The sequence below is a fragment of the Corvus cornix genome, chromosome 3 (genome assembly GCF_000738735.6).
Source record: "Corvus cornix cornix isolate S_Up_H32 chromosome 3, ASM73873v5, whole genome shotgun sequence".
Taxonomy (NCBI): Eukaryota; Metazoa; Chordata; class Aves; order Passeriformes; family Corvidae; genus Corvus; species Corvus cornix.
The window spans coordinates 83,221,133-83,245,245 of record NC_047056.1 but is presented as its reverse complement, the minus strand read 5'-3'; the positions used below and the strand labels follow the sequence as shown (position 1 = coordinate 83,245,245).

The 24,113-nt window shown below is 36.6% G+C and overlaps 1 protein-coding gene across 4 annotated transcripts in view; it reads left to right on the top strand.

The window, feature by feature from the left end:
- Nucleotides 1-24,113, top strand: part of MYO6 (myosin VI) — a 105,409-nt gene that overhangs the window by 29,849 nt on the left and 51,447 nt on the right. For all 4 annotated transcript variants that reach the window (XM_039567850.1, XM_039567853.1, XM_039567852.1 and 1 more), the window contains exons 2-9: nt 186-324; nt 6,421-6,490; nt 11,130-11,203; nt 13,233-13,362; nt 14,373-14,478; nt 16,363-16,418; nt 18,613-18,710; nt 20,510-20,674. In XM_039567850.1, coding sequence (XP_039423784.1) covers nt 208-324; nt 6,421-6,490; nt 11,130-11,203; nt 13,233-13,362; nt 14,373-14,478; nt 16,363-16,418; nt 18,613-18,710; nt 20,510-20,674 — 816 coding nt within the window. In that variant the 5' untranslated portion in view covers nt 186-207. The remainder of the gene's footprint in view (nt 1-185; nt 325-6,420; nt 6,491-11,129; nt 11,204-13,232; nt 13,363-14,372; nt 14,479-16,362; nt 16,419-18,612; nt 18,711-20,509; nt 20,675-24,113) is intronic.

The window sequence follows — 24,113 nt, the reverse complement described above, 5'->3', positions numbered from 1 at the left end:
GAAGCCCAAGGGGTGTCCTCTGTAGGCAAAGCATTGCGGGTTGTAATTTGCTTCAGTCTGCAAGGGCTGTCTCCTTTCATACTGAAGAATAGAAATAAACATAATAAACTAAAGTCTGTGAGGTAAATCCTGATGGTTTATTAAATTTGTATACAAATTAATTTTAGTTTTATTTTTTCTTACAGGAAATACTGGATAGATCCCACAATGGAAGATGGGAAGCCCGTTTGGGCTCCACACCCAACTGATGGGTTTCAGATGGGGATGATTGTGGACATTGGCCCTGACAACTTAACTATTGAGCCTTTGAATCAGAAAGGCAAGGTAAGTGTCTCACAAAAAAAAGGAAAAGAGAAAAAACATACAAGAAACCACCTTACCTCTAGGCCAGATCTTTGCCAGTATCTTCAATTGCACACAGCCTGAAGGAGTAGAAAATCAGTTTTCTGTTCTAATTTTGGCTAAGGATCTTTGTTGAGCTTTAGCTTGTATTGCAAATGACCCCTCACACTGATGAGAACCGTGTACTTTCTGTCAGTTATCTGCATGTGCGTTGAGTATGTGCTCATGAAAGAGGAGGTTTGAATCTCCGTAGCCATTTGATTCAGTACTGTATGTTTTATTTTTCTCAGTTAGACACTGATTAAGAGGCTGTTGTTGAGATTAGCTTCTCTCTTTTCCCTTACATGCATAGGAAGGGTCCTACAGGGATGTGCTAGGCCCTGGCTAGGATTAGATACTATTAGACTGATGAAGACTGAGAGATGAATCCTCTTAACTCAAGTACCTTGAAAAGTAATACGATGTCAAACAAAGGTCCTATGGAATTGCTGCATCAAATTAAAGTCAAAATAAATGTAACTTTTAAATGAAGACGAAATTCATCCTAATTAGGGTGTTCCAATGGCTTAATTTATCATGACATCTTTCCAACTCAGTATGTCGTAACTAAATGTCAGTTTTTACAGGAAGCACCTTGTAGCTCTCAATTATCCTAATTCAAATGGTCATACTCCTGGGTTGTACGAGCTAAAATAAGATCAGCACCATTTCAAAAGTTGATTTCAGTCTTTTTGAATATGTTTTTTGTGCTCTTTCTTATAGTTTTGTCCTTTCTCTATATTCAAGGATGTAAAAAAGACAACAATGTGTTTTGTAACTTCTTTTTTTTATGTCAGCAGTAGTAGAGAATGCCTTGTCACAGGTCAAAAGGTTATGCAGCAGTCCTTCCTTTAGGGGGAATGTTTATAGGCTTTCTTTTTTGTGCATCTTGGAGAGGAAGTTGATTTTGCCTTCCTTAGAAATACAAAGTGTAACATCTGATTTTTGAGTGTGAGAGATAAAAGTCTATAGGTTTTGTAGTAGTAGTATGGATTCTTCAGTTTGAGGAAGAGCAGGATTATTCAGACAAGGGTACTAAATATTCCAAATCTATGGCTAATATTAAAATTACTTAAATAAATTTCACCCCCACTGCTATTTCTGTTTATATTCCCAAATGGTCCTGATGGGATAAAGAGCAAAAGCCTCTACATTGAAACAATAATAAGGTTAAGGATATTTCTGAGTCACTATTTATTTCTAACATGTGCTCCTTTCAGGGACCATATATAATTTAAAAAAAACCCCAAAACAACAAAAAAAGATCCTAAAATACAAATATTTTGTTTCATGGTTTTCTTAACAAAAAAAAAATCTCTTTTGTCTAGAGAGTTTGTTACTCTGCTGCTGACTGTTTTAAATTAAGCAGATCAATTAAGAGCCTAATGTTCATTCATCTAAGGGAACAAACACTTCACAGTCTAAATGCTGTAGAGACTATGGTCCTATATTTTTAACTAGAAAACTTAATTAATTACCCTTATATTAACTGGTGGAGTAAAATGTTTTCTTGGTTATCTTCTCAGTCTTCTCAAGGTGTCATTTATTTCTTTTTAGAGAAACATTTCTCATTGCTTTTTATCTTTTTAAGAAGACTCTGTCCTTGTGCACTTAGGTCATTCATTTGAAGTAGTCAGCATTAATACTCATTATCATTTTGTTTTCTTAAAATGGTAGTTCAGAAGTGCTCTTCAGCAAGAATGCGTGATCGAGCAGCTCCAGGGTTGCTCATGATAATTACAGGGAGGAGAGGAGTAACCTGATCTTGTAAACATATCCAGGCAGTGTAACTTATTATTATTTTTTAATCTGGGTCATTACCATGTCATATGTATTCTCTGTAGGCACTGGTAGCTTACCAGGGGTCACAGTCTGAAAAGGAAATGTGTATGCATGTGTTTGATTATTGCTTTTTATGACACTATTGTCAATAATTGCAGTAAATGCTGCAAGGCAGCAGTTTCACCCTGTCTTAAACCCCTCCCTCCCATCCCCACCCATCGCCAGCTCTGGCACAGCAGAGTGCCATCCTCCTAGCTGCGCCTGCCGAGCTGTGCGTGACACCCCAAACCAGGTCAGAGAACAGATCCAACTTAAAAATGGAGAAGTGGAAAGTTTTCAGGATGGCAGCAACCAGTGGAAGGGGGGCAGAGGAGCTGAGGCCATTGTGGTGCCTGGTTACTTCATATTGTGAAACCACGTTACCCAGTCCAGACTCTGTGGAGGTCTATCACACCAATTCACTTAAACCCCAGTAGGAGCAGTTTTGGGCACCACAGCCCTTCCCCAAGTGTTTACAGTTCCGTGCAGAGGCTGTACAGTGGGGAGGTGGGGATCTGAGTCACCCAGCCTGCCCTGCACGAAGAACAGTACTGCGAGCTGCAGAAGCATTTTACTGGAACAGAGGATGCATGTGTTATGTGATAGGAACCTCTTCCCAAAAACTAGATCATTGGCTTGCAAGGCTTATAAATGCCAGGACTGGAAAAAAGCCAGAGAAACTGGAGAGTGCTTTGCTAATGAGCATGGTCCCACACAGAGCTGGAGTCCTGCCCTGAGAATGGGCTCCAAACTCGATTGGTGGTACCAGAGCTGGTAGTCCTGGCCCATGGCCCACCTGCAGTCACATGCTGGTGTACAAAGAAGGAGTCAGGTAGAAAGGGAACCAGCTGTTAAACTCAACTAGTATTGCATTTTCATTTCTCCCTTAAGAGTGTTCTTTTCTGAATATACTGGGATTCATAGCCTCAGATCCTGTTGCATATATCTTTTTGTTCCTTGAAGCTATAACAGGGAGAAGGCAGATGACAGTGAAATTGCCAAATGGGGAATTTACTCTTTTCCTGGAGGTAGCAAATCTAAGTAGAGTGATTAGGAAGAGATGCACTGGAAAGGCTTGTACCCTGAGATGCCGTCCCGGGCACCACGGAGCACTGAGGAGTGGGGGGCAGGCATTTCTTAGAGCATTGTCAGTCATGAGTTTCTGGCAGTCATTGGGAAGGTGTGAGATGCTGCAGACACTCACTGACACCCCTCCTGCCATCGACTGAGAGACACCTATGGCTCTGTGCCACTTCTGAAGGGTCACGGAGGGCTTTATGGGCCACCTGCTCTGGTATGCTGTGAATAACCAGAAAGGTATTTTTCCCAGCTAAGTATGAAGCAATAAATGTACTTTGAAAGTAAGGATCAGAATGTTCAAAGTTCAGGGCTTCAAGCTAAGGTGGTTTTGTTATTTTGTTTTTTTTTTTTAACTGTGAGCACAACTTGCTTGCACAAGTGAGACATGCTCTTGTCTGTCTTAACACACGGCTTGTACTGCTGTAGGTCGGTTTGTAAAATACAGCTGAGAGTAGGGATGTCTGCTGTCTGTATCTGGAAGGTATAAAGGAAGGCATGGTTACACATATTGGATTACATGGTAGAAAGAAGATCCTGCTTGAATGGAAAGATATCTTTTTTCACTCATCTAGTTTCTGGGAGAGTAGTTAAGATTGCCATTGGATTTCAAGGGTTGCTTCATTACAAAGATGACAAAAAAACCCCTTCAAAACCCCCTAAACCTTGTTTTGCTTCTTAAGACCACTCTATTGTCTCCTAAGATTTATACCCTCTCCACTTTCTTAGAACAAGCTTGTCCTAAGCTATGATTTATGCAAAAGTTTTCCCTCAAGTATCTGAAGCGTTTTTTCCTTAAAATAATCGTTTAAAAAAAATTGAAAAATGGGACAATATAGTAAAGAATTTCTTTGCATATTTTCTTATTGATAGATCTGGGATACTTTGCTCATTTTCTATTTAAAATATTAGATTTTAGTAGTTGGAGGTCTGCACATTTAGCTATCATACTTACCTACGTAACAAGTACCTTACCTAGTGTAAAGCAGTATTCCAACTGTGACATACAGCAGTGAATTATTTTGATGACATAGTTGAAACTATACTTACGTTCTCTTGTCTAAAAAAGTTCAATGGAAAAACATTAGCTTTCAGGTAAGTCTTCATTTTGCTTTGTTTTATCATCTCTGAAATATTCTAGAAATTTATTCACAATTTACATTGAGTGAAAAATGGAGGAGATGATACAGCATGAATTCTCTCTTTTCTTTTTTTCCTTTAAATTTATCTTTAATCAGAAGGCTGAGTTTGAGGAAATTGAAAAAGCCCCTCCTCTTCTGGGATAGTTCTAGCATGGCCAACTTTAGTTCCAGAAATGTTTGAGTATCAGAGGTTTATGAAGAGTCTCACAGAATAGCTGGGAATAGCATTCATTCTCTCCTGTCTTTGTTACTGGGTTTACACATCAGCAGACAAGAACAAGAAGTGAAGTTACATTTTTGAAAACCTGGTTATACTATTTTTAAACTTTCCTACTGTTTCACGTACAGGAAACTGATTATGTGGGGAACCGTTGTATTCAAATACATCTTTACCAAACAAGATTTACCTTTACTGTTGACAAACTTGTAGAGAAAATGATTAGGATAACATGTAGTTACTCTAATACTGTGAGAGGGAGGAAAGGGTGTGGTGAATCTCTGCTCTGCTAAAACTCTGAATAGCAGCAGGGGTCTTTGTGAGGTAGGTAAAGACGCTGAAGGCTTCCATGACCCTGACAAACTCTGATAAAGGATATTTTGGAGGAAGTTGTTGTGATGGACGTTCAGATGTTCCAACGTCATCAAGCAGCTTTGTTTCCCTTAGGAAAACATCTTGAACATATTTTTCTGCATTAGATTCTGATAAGGAGATGACAAAATATACTTAATTATGACTACAAATTGCATACTTTATGATAACTTGGTAGGGAAGGGATATTGTAGATTTGATGTTTTCTGTCTGGCAGTAATTAGTTCTGCTCTGAGACATTTTTAACCCTTCCCACTTCAAAGAGAGTTGGAATTTGTGGCTGTTAATGATGGTGTAAACCCCAGGAGCTCTCATACTGTTGTGTTCAAGCAAATATGAAACAAGTTGCTGTCTTTCTCTTGAATTTCCCTGTGAGATATTTCTCATGGGGCTACCTTGCTGAGTACAATATTAAACAAACAAACATGTTTGTTTATTAAGTTCAGTCTTTAGATCCAGTTGGTTGCCGTTTCAAATATTAGACTAGACTTCTTGTCTCCATTTCCACGGAGAGAAGGAGCCTGTGCCTGCAGCGGCACGGTGGCTGTCGTGTTTAATTGGTACAACAGGGGTTTTGTTCATTCATCGCTAGCTCAAACAAGCTGTTACTACAGTAAACAAAAAAGTATAATTAAAAATCTGCCTTGTACAATAGGTATTTTTGTGCAGATGCTGTAATGCATGTGTGCTTGGATGTTTTTCCTTCCTTTTTACAGCAATATAAATGATGATTTCTGGAGATGAATAAAGAAACAAAGTTGCTTTTGTTATGAATTTTTCCAGTTGGATGTGAACACTTGATAAATGGTCGTTTTGTATAACTGGAATACAAGGGTTGAAGGAAGGTCTTGTTTTACTGTAGTATTGATTTATTGAAGAAAAAACCCCAATAAACAACAACCAAAGCTACAGTATTTGGTGGTACAAAGGATATTATGTATTGAACATGATTATTTTAAGTAGGAATGTTTTAAAATAGCATATGATAATGACAGCACAGTACTTTGACTGAACTAATGACTTGCATTTTATTCTTTCTTCTTTGCAAAACTGAGGGAATTGTGTGTCACTTATAATACTGTTACCTTTGCAGTACTTTTTTTAGTCTTATTTTTTGTATTGCACAGTATGACATGCAATTTTTGACCTGAGGATCAAATATTATTGCGCTAAAATATATATTACAGTGAATTCATTTTTTATAATGTAGTGTAGTAATAGAAATGCAGCAGCTTTTTGTCTGCATCTAGTAACTCAGTAAAATTTCCAATTCTGAAGTATAAAGCTGGTGACTTCATTTTAAATCATGCACAATTACAGTGCACTCACTTGTATGATTGCATGAGATGTCTTTGAGCTGTATTTCTGGTTTATGGAATTCTGACAATGTTAATGTTTCTTACCAAACAGACTTTCCAGGCTGCTATCAGTCAAGTGTTTCCTGCAGAGGAGGATAGCAAAAAGGATGTGGAAGATAATTGTAAGTTATGAATTTAAAAATAAATTATGCATTTGAAAAAAATATCTGCAATGAAGTGAATATTATTTCCTTACAAGCTTTCTGTTTCTTCCCTGTCATCTTTTTACGAATTTATGTATGACCTTTGCTAGTCCTTTAAACTTCTTAAAGTAAGCACATTTTAAATATCATTTGTTGTGGTTTTTATTTTTCATTTGAAAGCTTTAGAGGAATGGATAGTTAACATAATTTCCATATAGAACTGTTACTTGACTTCAGAAATACTCCATTCAGCATTATGGGTATAACTGTACTTTTTATAGTGTGGCCAAAGACAGTGTCTTTATCAGCACCTGTATTGTATAGCATTTTCCTGCATTTAAGGAATTTCTCAGATAGCATTCCTGTGGAAGTAGAGGTAATGGAAAATAAGTTTTAAGATTACCTTCCCAAAGCTGGAGATGGGAATTGGGACCTATCAGGACCACTGAAAATTGATAGACTTGAACTGGATACAGGAGTGCTGGTGGAGAAGGAGTTTTGAGGTGAGCTGGTGTAATAAACATCACTGTTGATCTGCAGGGCTTTTATTTTGTTAAATATTTGATAGTTAGGTGGATGGAAACAGTTGTCAAATCTGGGGAGAAGGAAGAGACTACTGAGAAAGCTGAGTTGCTGCTGTGATCAGCTTTTAGAGAACTATTAAACAAATATTTTTCTGCTGCTGCACTGTACAAGCAAATCACAGAGCCTCTCTGGTCTTGAATACTGATGAATGCAAGTCTTATAAACATGTCCTATAGTGTTCACTCGTTGGTGAAAATACTGATGACTTTGTAAATAGTGGGCAAAAGTATCTCCTATTGTTCTTCATTTAAAACAGAGGCTAGGGGTCTGGTCTAGGTGATGTAACCCCAGTTTCTGTCCTGGGTTTAGTATTTATGTCCCATGACAGGAAATACAGCTGTTACAGCTTCTCCACAAGAAACAAAAAGATGATATCTGAGTCTTACGATCTGACTTAGATGGTGCAGTGTCATTAGAACTAAGCTGATAACCTTGCTCCCAGCTGGTTATATTTTTGCAAACAGGATGTGGATTTAAACTTTTCAAAGCTGGTATCTGTGTTCTCTGTACATGGTGATTGTTAGGGAAATGCACTTAACGTGTACATCTGTCCCAGTGATTTTACTGAGATGTCCTGACACCTCTGTGTCCTAGTCAAGGAATTGAAATCTGGAATGAGATTATGGAAATAATTTGAGATTCCAACAGAATACTATTCAACTAAATTAGTCAGAGAAAATATCTTCTTTGGCTTCCTGAGTAGAAGATAAAAATACTTTGTTCAATAATCCTTTCTGTATCAAACATTATTTTTATTTTCCTAACATATTCTGCCTTGCTGGTCACAAGTTGCAGTTCATTTGCAGGATGTGTGAATCCAAAATTCATTTTCCTTCTCTGTCAGAGAGCATTTGTGTTGGGTGTCAATGATTTTTAAGAAAAATAACTATACTGAGTGTTTATAATACTGTTCTAAAACATCCTGAAAGGTGGGTATGAGGACAGGGTATTGGATAAGACTGTTAAAAAAACCCCAGATCTACAGATGCAGAGCCTTGCAATTACTTCATAAAACAATTTTCAGTAGAAACCCTGCTTCATGGTGTGTGCAGGAGAGACAGTGTGAGTAAATTTGACGTTGACGTTTCCTCAATTTTTAGTGCCTCACTTGACTTACGTGAACTTTGTGTGTGTGTAAGTAAATATATGGACAACTAAATACACATACATACACTGGTTATATTTAGACATGAGCCATATGAATATTCAGAATTCTCTCTCTCCAGTGACTTCCTTTGCCTCTGGATATGGATGCCTTTTCTAAAGGATTTAATCTAAAGAAGGTGCATTTTGAATTTGCTGACATAAGGCTTAGTTTGCATGTCTTGAGGTGGTGACGTTCCCTCGGGGGAGCAAGCTCCCATTGCACACTGAGTCTGCAGGTATAGCTCCTTTTATGAGGAGTTGTAATGAGAGCACTGGGGACACAGTGAAATCTGGGGTCCTTTGCTGTTTAGATAAGCTACCTAATAAAAAGTGGATGATTACCAGTTTCCTTTAAAACATACTGCAAACCCTGAGAGGTTCTTACAGTTAAGATTGTTCATAGACAATCACTGTGTAATAGTTTCTTATTTCAGTACTGAGAATCCAAATTACTTCAAATTGAAGTCTGCTAATTTTTTGCCACCCTGTCCCCTCCCAGGCACATACAAGGGGAGAAGGAGACTTCAGCTTTCATTAGAGCAAGCAGGAGTTTCTGTTTCTGGCCCATTTCCTTTTAATGTCTCTTTCTCTTGGGATGACCCCAATAAAAGAGGTGAAGGCAGACCTACAATTTGTGGTCTCAGTGCCATTTTCTCAGCCATGTGAACCGAGAATGCCTGGGGAGGGGAGGGCAAGTCTTGCTGTGCAGTGCCGGGTGTCTGTGCTCGGTTGCTGTAGCTATCCATGACTGTGGGGTTGTGGGGGACTGTGTGTCTGCTATGGTGGCAGAGGAAGAACTGTGGTGATGGGGGCCACCAGCCTGCTGTTTCATGAAGGAATTGTGCGCAGCCACGATTTCCAGGCTGTCGCAATCCAAAGGGAGAGTTTACCTAGGGTAAAGCTAAAGCATGCCTTGCGTGCCTCTGCCAACACAGGAATAGGAGTGCAAGGGATTTTTTGGAGGAAGGTGGTTTCTTCTGAACAAACCAGAAGCTACAAGGTCCTTTGAGAAGTGGGAATGATTCCAGGTATTTGAAACAAAGCTGTATTTAGTCATGTAATGGAAGGAAGGGCTGTTATTCAGCAGAGCTATGCAAGCCAAAGGGAGGCTGCAATTGGCTGGTGAACCTGACTTTGCTTCAGGCCAGTGTAGTGCAGGTTGTAGGGGACAGAGCCACAGCCACTCCTCAGTCCACAGGAGGAGGAAGGGTAAAAGCTGGAAAACAAAAACACAGATATTTTTGAGAAGCTCCCATTTTCCTTTGCCACTATATTTCGGTTCAGCAGGAGGAGTGTTGAAGGAGATGTTAAGAGCTGCTTACTGAACTTCAGGTATCTTTGTGGGGCAAGGTGGCTGCTGGGCAGGTTGACTTTAGGTCATGCAAATAGGCAGCCCTTCTTGCACATTTGTGTAAATAAGTTAGAATACTTTTTTGCTGCTGCAGCCCTTGAGAAAGGGCATCAGTTCAACTTGAAACAATCTTTGTTGGTCATTATAGATGAGAAGTGTGTATGTGACCCTTGCGTGTGGTGCAAGGTAGTGGTTACTATTACAGAATCACAGAACCAATTAGGTTGGAAAAGACCTCTAAGATCACTGAGTCCAACCTGTGACCTAACACCACCATGTCAACTAGACCATGGCATTAAGTGCCACGTCCAGCCTTTCCTTAAATAGAAAGGACATTAATGGCGCAGTGCTTACTCCATCCACAGTAGCTGGATGTATACAAGTTTTTATACTATATTACTGTAAGTTTTATCACTATGGCAGTCAGTCAGTTTTAACTATGCAGAATAATGTTGTGCATTTGAATTTTAAGCAGTGAGGTAAAAAGGATTGAGGATGTTTGAAAATGGAGGCTGTCTAATGAGTAATGCCCTCATTTGGTTTAGGGATAATATTTTTAACAGTGTTACAGTGGGAACTGGAAATGACCTCTGTAATTAAGGCTGCTGACACTTTCCAGTGCTTTGTAGCTGAAAACAAGGACCAGCTTTGCTGGAATGTGAACCTGTACCATCTGAAGCTTTCTATGGGTGCCTGTAACATTTCAGCAGTTACAGAATCACAGAGTATTCCGAGCTGGAAAGGACCCACAACAATCATTGAGTACAACTCTTGAATAATAGCCCATATAGGGATCAAACTCATGACACTGGTGTTAGTAGCACCATGCTCTAACCATCTGAGCTAATCTTAGGGTCAGGTGTTTTATGTTAAAGAGCAAAAGGAGAAAAATATAGCTAGGTTTTGGTGTGTTAGCTTTTTTTTTTCCCTGACAGTTTCTCTGAGGAGGCCTAGTACTAACAAAATTCAGAATTGAAGCAGGGAAGGTTGGGTAGTGCCTGGTGTGAAGCTGCTGCTGCTGCCTCCAGATCCTGATTAGATGTTTATATCCATCAATTCAAAAATCACCAGTAGCTAGCTATTACTCCAAATGTCAGCTGGGTGGCATTAGCCTGGGGACACTGTGGCTGAGATTGGAGAGGGGAGCTGGAAGGAAGGAAACAGTCATTGGTAGGATTTTGGTAGGCACCAGTTTCTGTGCTTAGAGGCTGGTATGAAGGCAGATGCACCGTGTTTGACTGACAGGCTTGTTAAAGGAGCTTACACTGAGCAGAGCCTGTATTTGAGGCTCCTGCAGTCTGACTCTTTGTTCAGCAGCTTTCTGTAAGTCCAGTTGTACAGTTAAGAGCAGGTCTGTGGTTTTTAAAATGTATATTGAGTCACTACTTCTGCCTCGAGACAGTGTAAAGAAATGATAGGATTAAACTGTAAACGAAGAGGGGAAGAAAAATCTCCTTAAATCAAAATTTAGCTTTTTGTCTGTACATGAAGGTAATCCTGAGCTCTTAATGGTGTGTGATTGTTTTTCACTTGCAGGTTCCCTGATGTATCTAAATGAAGCCACTCTCCTTCATAATATCAAAGTTCGGTACAGTAAGGACAGAATTTACGTAAGTACTGTGTGTCATGACAACCAGTCTAATAGAGATGTCCTTTCAAGAGTTCACCAAGTGTTTCCAATTCTGTTTTTTTCCCTATAACAGAACTGCTAACATAGAAAGGTTGAGGTTGTAGGCTTTTTTTTTTCCCTTTTTCCCCTTACATTATACTTTGAGATCAGAATCACATTTATTACATTATTGCCAGCTAATTTTTAGCAGGCAGAGCAATAGGTTTTTCTCTACATGACTGTTCATGTGCAACCAAAGCACAGCACTGTATCACAAATGTTCCTACAGGTAACTTATTTCACTGTTAACAAAGATGGTTTTCTTTCTTCATTATTTTTGAACGAAGCAAACAGGTGCCTTCTTTGACACCTCCTAGCTCAGATGTCCATCTTAATCTTTTATATTGCTATCAAATTGCCTAATTGTACTTAATGAATTCTGACTAAATTACATTTTGTCCTTGCCATCTGCCCAGACACTGACAGCTGTGAAACAGAAGATAAGCGTTTTCTTTCTTTCTTATTTTTTTTCCTAATAGAAACCTGTCAGGGGTTAATACAAAACAGTTCTACATATTTTTAAGTGTCTGTGTTAAAATAATCAACTTTTCTTTTAGCATACTATTGTAAAATTAATTTAGCTAAACCCTTTTATATAAATGTAAAGGAAAGTATAATTGTTTTCTTCTGTTGCAGTTAATTTACATAGCTTTTAATTTTTTATGGCTCAAGATCAAGCACCAGCTTTAAAATAAATAAATAAAAACGGCCATTTGAATGCTGTTCTGGAAAAATAATCCTTAAAGAAACCCAACCAAACAATAAAACCCCCCAAGGAAGTAAAATTTTGAATATGAACTGATCATGGGGTAGGATAGTATTTTTGTTCATAAAGCCTTTCTTCAGTGTAAATAAGTACTACTAATATGTTTTCCAGAATGTGTGTATTTTCTGAAGGAAAAAACCAAAAAAACCCTTTTTTTTCCCAGTTTATATTTTAACTACCTTTCTCTTGTAGACAGTTTCATGCCTTCTTTTAAATCTTGGTTGACAATATTTATCTTGTCATTAAAAGGAAAATTAATATTAGTACTTGCAACTCTTGAAGAAAAGTTTTCCTTCGGTGAAATAAGTGCTGAAAATAGAACCATCTAAGAAACGTCATATATTGTGTGTTCCAGCCTTCTATTAATGTATCACAATAGTGTCCAAATTTCAATTTTCTAGGGCATTCTCAGTAACAACAAAACAAATAAGGTATTCAGGCTGAAGATTTATCTCTTTTTCTTCAGATCTTTTCCTGCAAATCTGATTTTTAATTTGATTCTGACCCTTCTTCTTCCCTCTATGTAATCTGGCAATTACAACCAAGCGATGAGAGTTTTTCTCAGAAACATTTAAAAAACCCCCTCTCTTCAGTCTTCCTTATCCTATGGAAAGGTAAAAAGCAGTCTTTGTCTGAGATTCTTCTCAAATTCCTTCTCTGTGTGAGAGAACATTTGCATTCTGTATTTCTCTCTGTGGAAGGAGCTATAGCTAATTTTCTCTTTGCTGTGAATGCTTTTATTGCCTGGCTTGAATGCATTCCCAGGCAGGATCCTGTCAGTCCTTCCTGCTGAGTTGCTTCCATTAGATATTGAAAAGCTATCCTCCTCACTGGAGGACAGTGTGTTATGCTATCCACGAGTCTAGTTTATTCGCTTTTGAACAGGAGATTTTGGCGTCCTGTCCTTGATCCAGTAATGCAGACAATAGGAAATCATTTAAAAGGAGGTTGGAAGAAAGGTCAGATTCAGGACATACTCCACAGCTCGATGATTAGGAAATTTTCCCAGGATAATTTCACAGAAGTGCTGAGAAGATAATTAAAAGAACTCTGAAAATATATCCTGTCTTGTATTTGCATTAGCTGGAGAGAATCATAAACGCAATTGTTATACAGAGGCTATAGTTTCCAATAATAGACAGTTGCTCTTAACCACTTGCTTGGATACTGGCTAATAATTTACTGTTCATTGTTTTCTTCACAGACCTATGTCGCCAACATTCTTATTGCAGTCAATCCATACTTTGATATACCTAAGTTTTATTCTTCAGATACTATTAAAAAGTACCAGGGTAGATCGCTGGGAACATTGCCACCGCATGTTTTTGCAATTGGTATGTACTGAGCCTGTATTTGCCTCTTTAAAAAAAACCCGTTGAATACTTCAGAGTTATCTGCAAATTACTACCTTTAGCAGTAATTAATGGATTTTGAACTCTTATAAAATAAAACCACTAATGGCTAAAATTGCAAAGCTTCTTATCTTTGAGATGCCGTTTGAAGAACTTGGAAATTAGCAACCGTGACAACCCTGTTAGAATTCTTCTGCACTTCCAGTGTTGTAAGTCTTAGTGGTATAAAAACATAATTTGCAACCATTGAAAAAAACCTAAAATAAATAAAAAAGAAATCAAGAAATTCAAATTTTATAAGTGAAAAAGGCATAAAAATGATTGGCACTGTCTTTCAGTGTAGTAATTTTTTTTGCCTTATATTATGTTGCCAGAGCACATAACACTGTTTCCTTTTATATGCTTGTGTTGTAGACAGAAAGTACACTGAAATGTTATTTATGGCATAAATCTGATTTCAGTCACTTGAAAATAAAAAATAATTGGAAACTATAATCAAAGTTTGACTTGTTAAAAGCCTTCTCACTCTTTTGTCTTTTATTTTGAAATCAAAAGTATAAATACCTGGGGTTTAATACCAGTTGCATAACAAGAGACAGTTTTTCCAAGTTTCTTCAGATGTTGCTTGTTGCAAAGTACAACTCAAAGTTTCCCTGTTAAAAATAAATAAAAATAACATTGATTACTATTTTGTAAATACATGTAATTAGTTCTAGATGGTTGATTTGGTTTTGTTTTATCCTGGATATAGTTTAGTAGGCCTTTGTTTTCGAGACTTTTGAGTTCTTATATGTCAGTGTTGGAAGAATTACTACTGTAGTATAAATAAAAGGGAAACAGACTTTAATAAACTGTAAGGCATTCAATTCTGGAGATTTAGTTTTTATTCCTGAAAATGTTACATTTTAATTTTTCCTTTGTAGCTTAATTTTATCCTTGCAGTTCTGCTGAGTATTAAGTTTTGTCATGTTAACTGTATTCTTCTTTTTAAGCTGATAAAGCATTCCGCGACATGAAAGTGCTTAAGATGAGTCAATCCATCATAGTCTCTGGAGAATCAGGAGCTGGCAAGACAGAAAACACTAAATTCGTTTTGAGGTTTGTGTGTTTAGACCAAAGTTATTATGTGAATCTCATGTGTTTATGCATTTAGTTGACATAGAGGCAGAGCAAACTAAGGTAATCAGTAGGTTTATGATACAATTCAGTAAGATTTGTATTAGCTCCTACGTGCACTTTATTACAAGAAATGAGTTAAATGCTGACATGATAATACGCAGAAACAGCTACATACTCACAGAAACCTTAACTCAATTGTAGTGACATCATGTAGTTATTATGGTCTATGATGCAGTCATTTTGGTATTGCACATCTGGTATTGTGGCTGATAAAAAAACATAACTAGACATTTTAACTGTTTCTTGTTGGTTTTGCCGTAAATGTGTATTTCTGTGTTCTCCCTTAGTTTTTTTTGGTTGGTTGTTTTTTTTTAGTTTGCTTGAGTGTCCAGGGTTTTGAATGCTAATATGCTTTACCCTAGTTCACTGAATAAGACTGAATAATGAGATTTATTTATTTATTTATTTATTGATGTTCCTGTATGACCAATACTAAATCAGGTGTATTAAACTATGTGGAAGCCATATTGCTGACATATATCAGCCTGGCTTCCATATTTGCATTATCCTTTAATGTTTTTTCATCACTCTGGAACACTGTAACTGGAAAGAACTGCTCCATTAAATACACCTATCTAATAGATGGCCTGATTATGCAGGGAAGCACAGTGCGGGCAGTGGAAATACGCTCCCTTCCCCCGCTTTGGACTTGTATCCCTCTATAAATCTTTAATTCCCTTTTCCCTAACGTCATGTATTTTCTAGTATTTATGTACAGTAGAAGTATTATCTTCCACATCCCGTGAAGAATTGTCACAACTGTCTGTCTGTCCTTCATACGGCTCTGCTCTGCCCCTTGTGCAGCCTCTCATAGATAGCTGCAAGAATTACTGCAAGGTGCTGGTAATGATTTCCTACAGGGGACATCCTGACTTTATTCCTGCTAAGAGTAACAAAAAAAGACAGCAGGAACTGGAATATCTCATGAGAGATGCTCTTAAAGGAGATTATTCTTCTGCTTCTCAGCAAAGGAAGAGCTCATTACACAACAGACGAATATCACTGCTGTTGCTTCTCCCCACCACCCTCCACCATAGAGTCCATGTACAAAACATAATTGAGTTTTAAAAGCTGGAAGATTTTACCCTTGTGTGATTAGAAAGTAAAAGGTACTAGTACAGCTCTTCCAGTGCTTCTGAAGTTTTTTGGAAGGCCCCATTTTCAAGAACTGTTTTTAACTTGTCCCAGATTCACCTGTGAATTTCCATAAAGCATGCCCTGTGTGCAGGGAAAAAAAAAATTAAAAAAAGACCTGAACTTTGGAGCAAGTACATTGTGGTTTTATTTTCAAATTCTTTCTTCAGCTACTAAATTGAATCTTGCCTTAATTATACACCTGCAAATTCTTATCCTCACCATTTCTATGTGGATTTTTATTAACACTGATAGTTATGAATACAGAAATTGTATCCATGGAAGCAGTCTTAAATTCAGCAAATAGCCATGAAACCTTATGTGCTTACTAAGATTATTAATAAATACAGACAATACAGTAATAGTTTGATTATATTTCTATTAAATGGTAATTTTCATATGCATGTCTAAAAGAAATTTCTAGCAGGCCTTGGAATATTGAAAAAGGAAATTGAAGTGTGCAAGAGTATTTTTGTTTTAATGAAAAAGAAAAACTAAAAATTTAAAGAAAAATTAAAGCTTATTTTAAAGTGAATATGTATTTGAAACTTAAAATCAGTATACTTTCCCTATAGTAAATGGCTAGTATTTTTGCACAGCCATGTTAAATCATGTTTAATTGAGGTAACCTGACATGAATGATACTGATATTTTTATCTTGATTTACAGATATTTGACAGAATCCTATGGTAGTGGCCAAGATATTGATGATAGAATTGTAGAAGGTAATGAATTTTCTTTTGTTTAACTAAAGGTTCCAACATTACTTTTTTTTCAGAAATGTGAGTCAACAGCAAGTGAATAAAAGCTAGCATAGAAATACTATCAGACTTTCTAGGGCATAATTTACAGGTAGTTTACCTTGATCCTAGGTTCTGAAAAATTGCGTTTTTTTTATTCATGATTCACTTTATTTTTATTTATTATAGTATCATACAATCATTGATCTAGAAAACATTTACATGTGTGTTTGAATTGAACTTGATGTACTCCAGATAGTACCCAAGGTGGAATTTTAAACTGCATAAAATCTGCAAGGACCGATTTTATGTTTTTTCATTACTGTCTGTTAGTACCAGGAAAATATAATTCTTCTTCCTCACCATCAAGTTCTCAAAGTCAAATAAAGCAGTGAAGTTCTTTTAAATTATGATTCTGGGTCATTTTTCTGTTACATCATTTTTGTCAGAAACCACAGAATTCAGATTAGCACTTTGATTGTATCTATCTTTACAATAGACTCCCAAACCAGGTGAAAAGAGACTCTGTTGAACATCCTCATTGAGACTCTTTAATGTTACATATACTTCCTAACTGAACTGAAAATAGCTTTTTGAGAAAATACAAAAACAAACAACCCTCAGCCTAACAGAGCCTCATACATCAGTTTTAGTCCTCTATAGCATATAGTAAATTTATTTTGAAATTTCTTGACTCTGTGTCTTTTTCTTTAAAAAATTACTTACTTTGCTTTAAAGTTTTCTGTTTTCAAATTTGAACCACTTATTCAAGAGTAGTACTGCAGGCTTTAATCTCTTGTTGCTGTAGGTCTGCTTAAACCAGGTTCTTAGTGAAATCCACTGTGTGTTAAAGGCACTCAGAAACTGGGCAAGAGTTGGATAATGCCTGATGCAAATTAATTGGTACTTGTGGGTATTCCTCAAAGAGTTTGGGCTTTTTAATTTAGAACAGCATCTGATGCATGAATTCTGAAGGTTTTTAGGTATGATTTTAACAAGTATGCTTATGGCATATGTATTGCTAGAGGAACTTCAGCCTAGCTGAAAGACCTCGTGCAATTTTTGGCTTGCTTCATAATCCTTTCTTTAAAACTTAATATTACCTAAAATGCCTGAATAGTTATCAAAGATCTTGTAAGAAGTCAGATTTGCATTTTCATAAGCTTTAAGTATTAAAAAAATGAAAATACAGCCAAACTAAAAAAGTTAATTCTCATGTCCTATTACATGATGCATTATCATCCACACTTTATCCAAGCATTGATGTTATTTCTTCATTCTTTAATTTTTGTAGGAGCAGATATTTAAATGGTTGTCAGTGGATTTTTAAATCTGAGTTCCTGCTCACTTGGTTTCCAGTGTTTATTTTCAGCTAGAAGCCTCAAAATATCTTGCAGATATTTTTAGTGGTTTATTGTTAACATGATTCAGTAAACTATTTTTCTTTGATCTTCAAAGCTAGTAAAATGCAGTCTTTCAGAGGCCTTCTATTTAATAACTAATAAGCAATTTCAAACTGCTTAAACTGTGCATGATGTTTGTGGTGTGTATTTATATGTAGATGAGAATTAGATTGCTTGCTGCCATTCATTCTGTGTGGACTTTAATGTGCTGAAAAGCAGCAGCCAGTAAAAAATAAAATAGTCAGTCAGTCACTTAATTGACCTAATTTGAAAGGGCAGTTTTAAGTGGTTTTTGAAGTCAACACACTTTTCTAATATGATATTTATTAATTCCCTTATCAATCTATACATTGCATGCATGACATTTAAGTGGCATTTTTGTCTGCAGGATAAGTCGGTAGTTTAGATTTCATGAATAAAAACTAATTGGGAAGTGTCAAATTCTGTGTTGTCTCATGTAGTTTATATATCAGTTATTTACCTACATCCTGTGGAAGAACATCACTGAATAATTTCTGGCATTTGTCTGAATTTCTTGCAGTATTGATTCAAGTACTTTGCAGTATTACCTGGTATTTAAGTACTCAATTTATGTTCCACCACAATATATCCAGTATAATTTCTAAAACTGATTATTCCTAATAGGTAGTATTTTTCCTTTAATTTTCAAACCTTATTCCAAATAAGTTCCCTGATTAAATATATTTGTTTTCTCTTTCTTTTCGGTAGTTTCTTGGTTGAATTTTAACACTAAAAAAATTAATTTTTTTAAACAGCAAATCCTCTATTAGAAGCTTTTGGAAATGCAAAGACTGTTCGCAACAACAACAGCAGTCGTTTCGGGAAGTTTGTTGAAATTCACTTCAATGAAAAGGTACTGGAATTTTGTTACAGATAACCAGTGATGATTTTTTTGTCATAAAATGGAAATACTAGACTGGCAGAAGGTTGAATGTACTTATTAGTCTTGCAGCAACTAGCCAGTGTCCTACTTTACAGATTTTGCTTGTATTGTGTCACTTCGAAAAAAAAACCAGAGCCACACTGTACTGTCTCATTACTGGAACGCAGTGGCAAGTCAGTAGAAAAATTGCTTCCAACCACAAAAGATCAAAAATGGGTCCCTTCATTGCAAAAAAGCCTGGATGAAGGCTAACTCACTTGCTGTTAGCTATTCATGCATTCCTTTGATGCACAAGTAAGCGTGAGTTGCGTATTGGATATGAACGTATTTCAACTTCAAATGAATTACTGATTTTTTTAATGCATTTGTATGAAATTTTGGGACCTCACATAGTAATCTGTGTGACAGAAGTCAAGAAACTGGTTTTTTGATAGGAATACTATTCAACTGTGTATTTTGAGAAAAATTTTCTTTGGGTATAGTGGTGTTTGGGTGGCATATGTCTACACACGTTCCACAGTTAAGGATGACTGTATGGCTGGTCAGTATGTCCAAGCTGAAGACTCCTGTTGATGTTCTCTGTGGAGATTACATACATGCTTCTGCATCCTTCTGATTGAGGACAGACCAACTGCAAGATTTTGTTTCTTTTCTTGCAGAATTAAAGCTCATTATCTGGTCTTGAGCTTGCGGCCTTTTCCTAAGTTTTCATCACTTGGTTTGTAATTTAACTTCAGAGCTTTTGTTAATAGTTCAGATAGTAAATAACGAAATTCCTTCCTGGATAGAGAGCCTTTATCTGTTGGTCTGGTTTGTGTTAATAAGCCCTTATGGAAGGGATCAAAATTTTTACTTGAAATGATGGATTCATGATCTGTCAGTTTACCCATCAAGACTTACATGGTGTTTCAGGTTAATTACTTAAGCTGAAGCAAATAGCCCTCCGAGTATCTTCAGAAACTGCTTCAAAGCTTGTTTCAGCTTTCCACTGCAAGATCAGCCTGTTTACTTGAGCCCCTTTTTTACAGGACATCACACCTCACTTTGTGGTCACCTTATTAGGTCTGGTTTCTCAAAGTGATATGAGTACAGACTTGAGACCTCCTGAATAAGTGAATGACTGCATAACTGTAGTCAAATTTGTCAGTCAATAAATCCTTCTTAGTTCCTGTAATGGCCATTAAGTTCAGGAATTTCCTTGCTATTAAGATTTCTCTAGGCACAGCAAATTTTATCATAGGCCAGATAACAAATGGCTCTCAAAATCTGTGTTAGAATTCCTTCTCAGAAGAGAAGTGCAAGTGTTGGAAATAAAATGTTGTGTCATAATTAATTTGTTTAAGATCTTGTCCAAATATGTATTCTATAATTTTAACACCTTCCTTTTATTTTACAAGAGTCTCAGTTAAATGCAACTAGAAAAGGTAGTAATAGCACTGCCATCCAGTAAGTGTAAGGATGGCTGTAGTGATGCTCTTTGCTGTAACTCCTGAGATTCTGCTATGGATTTCTGCTTTTTGGGGTGAAGAAGACCCTTCCTTTAAGAAGAGTGTATGTATATATAATACATGAGCTAGGGAGAGAAGTAATGGTAAAGGCCATGGTTTCTTTCCTAGGCTTAATATGTATTAGGTATAGATAGATTTTAATCGTCTTTGGAGCAGTTTCTATTGAGTGAGTCATGATCAGGCAAATGTAAATTGAAAACCTGAATATCAAAATAATCCAACAAATATTCAGATAATCAGAAAAATATTTCTTTTTCCTAGAACTCGGTGGTTGGTGGATTTGTGTCACACTACCTTCTGGAGAAATCTAGGATCTGTGTGCAAGGCAAAGAAGAGAGGAATTATCATATCTTTTACAGGCTTTGTGCTGGTGCTCCAGAAGACATTAGGGAAAAGCTATATCTAAGCTCTCCTGACAACTTTAGGGTGAGTATCAGAGTCAGCATTTGTAAAGCTTGCCATATCATCATACATGGATTTTTCATATAGATCATATTAAAATCTCTATTTATTATCTTTGACAGACTCATTCCTATTAAGAAAATCAGGGGGTTTTTTTGTTAAATCTATTTGATCTTGGAATAAAGTTACCTGACGTTTTTCTTTACTGGAAGAATTCCTATACTTTGTCTTAAAATTGAGGAATCTGTGCTTTTCCAGAAAATGTGCTGTTGCATACCCAGCTGTTAGTAATGTTGTTACAGACTCTTCTAGAGATGTAAAGTGTGAATTTCTTCAGTGCAAAACAAATCTCCTCATTAATTCCAGTCAGTTCTTTGCTTGTGTTCTGTCATTTGTTTCCATCTCTCACCACTTCTTGCCTTATGTTTGGCTTGGAACATCATGGAAGCGGAATTTTGTGTATTCCCAAAATACGCAGACCAAATCTCTTGGGTTTTGAAGGGTTTTGTAATACAACAATGTGGAATTACAAAGACACAAGCTAAATGACTGTCATCTCCTTAGACGTCCTTGATCTTAAATAAGATGAGAAGCCCCTCTAACAAAGAATTAAGTTATTGTGCTGATTGTTTTCTTTGTTGGTCTATCTTCCTACTTGGATTTCTAGATAAAACTTGGACTGTGCTTATCTGTTGCTTTCCCTTTTGTACTCAGTTCCATCAGAATTCAGCAGAGGGCTAGAAGCTTTAAATACACAAATGTCCTACCAGTTTTGTGCAAAGCTGGGGGGTTGCACAGGTGGGACCTAAATTAGTGCACTCACTGTGGGGAAGGTGGGGTACACTGGTCACCAAACAGGCAGCTGTTGCCTCTTGGCTTGGCCAAGTCAGTCTCTGCGTATGGATGAGCCAGGAAATGGGCACAGAGCTGCACTTCCATATTGTGTGCAGTGTACATTTGTACTGTGGTATCAAGGTGATCTTATTACTACCTGTATGATGGAAACTTGATCTCATGCTTATTAGGAAAGAACTGCTTCCATTCCCTAGAAGGAAAGTTTTTATTTTGAAACACCCAACAAACACAATGCTTAAAAACACCCAACACCATTTATATTTGTAAAATATGGATTTAATTTTCAAAAATCTCTTCTTTACTCTGCAGTTACTCTGTGCAGTATTCCCTTGTATGTTTTAAAACTAAAATATTGAACAGATTTTCAAGTACATGTTTTTATTGTACAGCCACTTTTCAATTAAAATCTATTTCTTGAAGTTAATAGATTTTTATTTCTAGAATATGCGGCCTACCTGCTCTTGGAGATTTTTTTTTAAATCAAGAATTCTGCTCATGAGAGCACCCAAGGTTGTAGATGTCAGGGTTGGACTTAAAACCTTCTTAAAATCAGGCTGGTGCAGTACAGTAGTTAAGAGCTTGAGTTCTTTTACAGAGGACACTTTCTTACATATTACATTTATAAAGAGTTTATTGTCACACCAGCCTTATCACACTGTGACTTTTTTTTTTGACTTCTACTAAGATTGTAGCAAGCACTTGAATTTCCATTAAGGATTTTATTGCTTTACCATAAGTTAGTATTTGAATTCTGAGTTCCTTGCATGTGAAAGCTCCACTGTGCATGTTAAATTAAAAAAAATTAACACAGTTTTTTCTCTCCCTTAAAGTAGATTATCTTTAATTAAAAATCAAACAAAACCACAAAACCTTAGGATAATTTTCATCTTTGTAAGCTTGTAAATGAATATAAATATTCTTAAAGTTTATTACCCATATTGCACTAAATTTTCATCAAGTATGACTTTATAGGAGATTTTTAGGAAACCAAAACTGTAAAAGATCAATTTTCCTCCTAAATTTGCATTTCTTTTGTCAAGATTTTTTTTTTGTGTTCTTTATTCTCATTTGCTGTTTCTGAATGGTTCTGAATAAGCACACTTGTGTCACTTTTTTTTTTTACCACATTTTGTTGACTGCATGTCTGTCTGGTTCAGAATTCATAGAAATGCCATCTTTCAAGCTTCTGATAATAGATTGTGATATTTATTATACGAGGTAAGGTTTGATGATTGATCAGTATTTTCCTATCAATACTAGGTTTTTTTACAAGAAAGATATTCATAAAAAAACCTCATACTCTAAAATTGGTTATTTAGAAAAACTCATCCCTTAAGTTAGTTTTGCATTGGCTTTATTGTGCCCCTTGTATTGTGCCTTTTAGCTTATCAAATCAAAGTCCAAATTAGGGCCAGTTTGAGTTCTAAGACTCAAGCCTGGTTTCTCTTAAGTACACTTTGTTGGAAATAGGACCGTCTCCAATTTAAGGTCTTTTTGTTTTGCTTTGTTTTTCACAGAAGCAAAATATTATTAAAAGATAAAGGATAACTTAATTCTCTTCACCCCATGGGCTTGCTTCCCTTTGACTTAAGTGGTCCCTTGGAATCTTCCTCCCCATACATTTGGCCATTGTGGCATAGGGACACATTGCTGTGGGCATGTAAACCAAGACACTGCATTGGCTGCACTGCCTGACCTGTCCTCTGGATTTCAGCAGCACTGATGGCCATTACCTCTATATTGGTTCATCCTTCCCCTGCAGGTTCCCTGGGGAAGTGAGAATTTACTTGCCAAGGATTATGCAAATAGTCCTGCAGTTCTGCAGGTTTCTTACTCACCCATTCTCCAGCACACCCACATGAAAGCCGGCAGTCTTGGGCGCTCGTGTTTTAGGTTGCCCTGCAGAGGTTTTCAGAAATTCAAGGTCATGAGGTAACCCTGTGCTGAACCTTGTAGGTCTTTGTGCCTTGGACTGAACCACATGGCTATGAAAGTAAAGCTGCACAGTAAATCTGTAATTCTGTACCTGGAGTATAGTTGATGGGGATGAGAAGCTGAATTTCTTTCACATCTAAATTTCAGGAAGAGAAGTCAGATTGCCTTATGTTTGGGTTATTGAAGTTATAATGGGGTGTTGTACTTCACGGAAAAAAAAAATCAAACCATAAAAAGCAAAACTCAAGTACAATGGTATTTAGATGTACTATATGATAACCTGAAACTGTGTATATGTGTTCTTTAAAAATATAATTTCTCCCTGATTTAATATATAAATTTACTCAAGGTTTTCGCTTTCAAATGAAAGCCATTATCTTGTGATTAAATGTCTTCTACTAGGTTATTATTGAATACCATACTGGTTCACATTCTTAGCCTGTCAGATAAGTTTCCACACTTTATTTTTGAAAAGTATGACCTTTTTCCCTTCCCATCCCCAGTTCCTGGGATTGTGTTACTAATGCTGTAATACAGGGATATATTGTGTTTGAAATACGCTGTGATTTGCATTCTTATTGGCTGATAAAGAAAACTTCAGTACTTTGTTAAACACCAAGCTAACTTTAAACAGTTGTCACTTTGTTTTAATATTAAATTTATCACCAAGTTT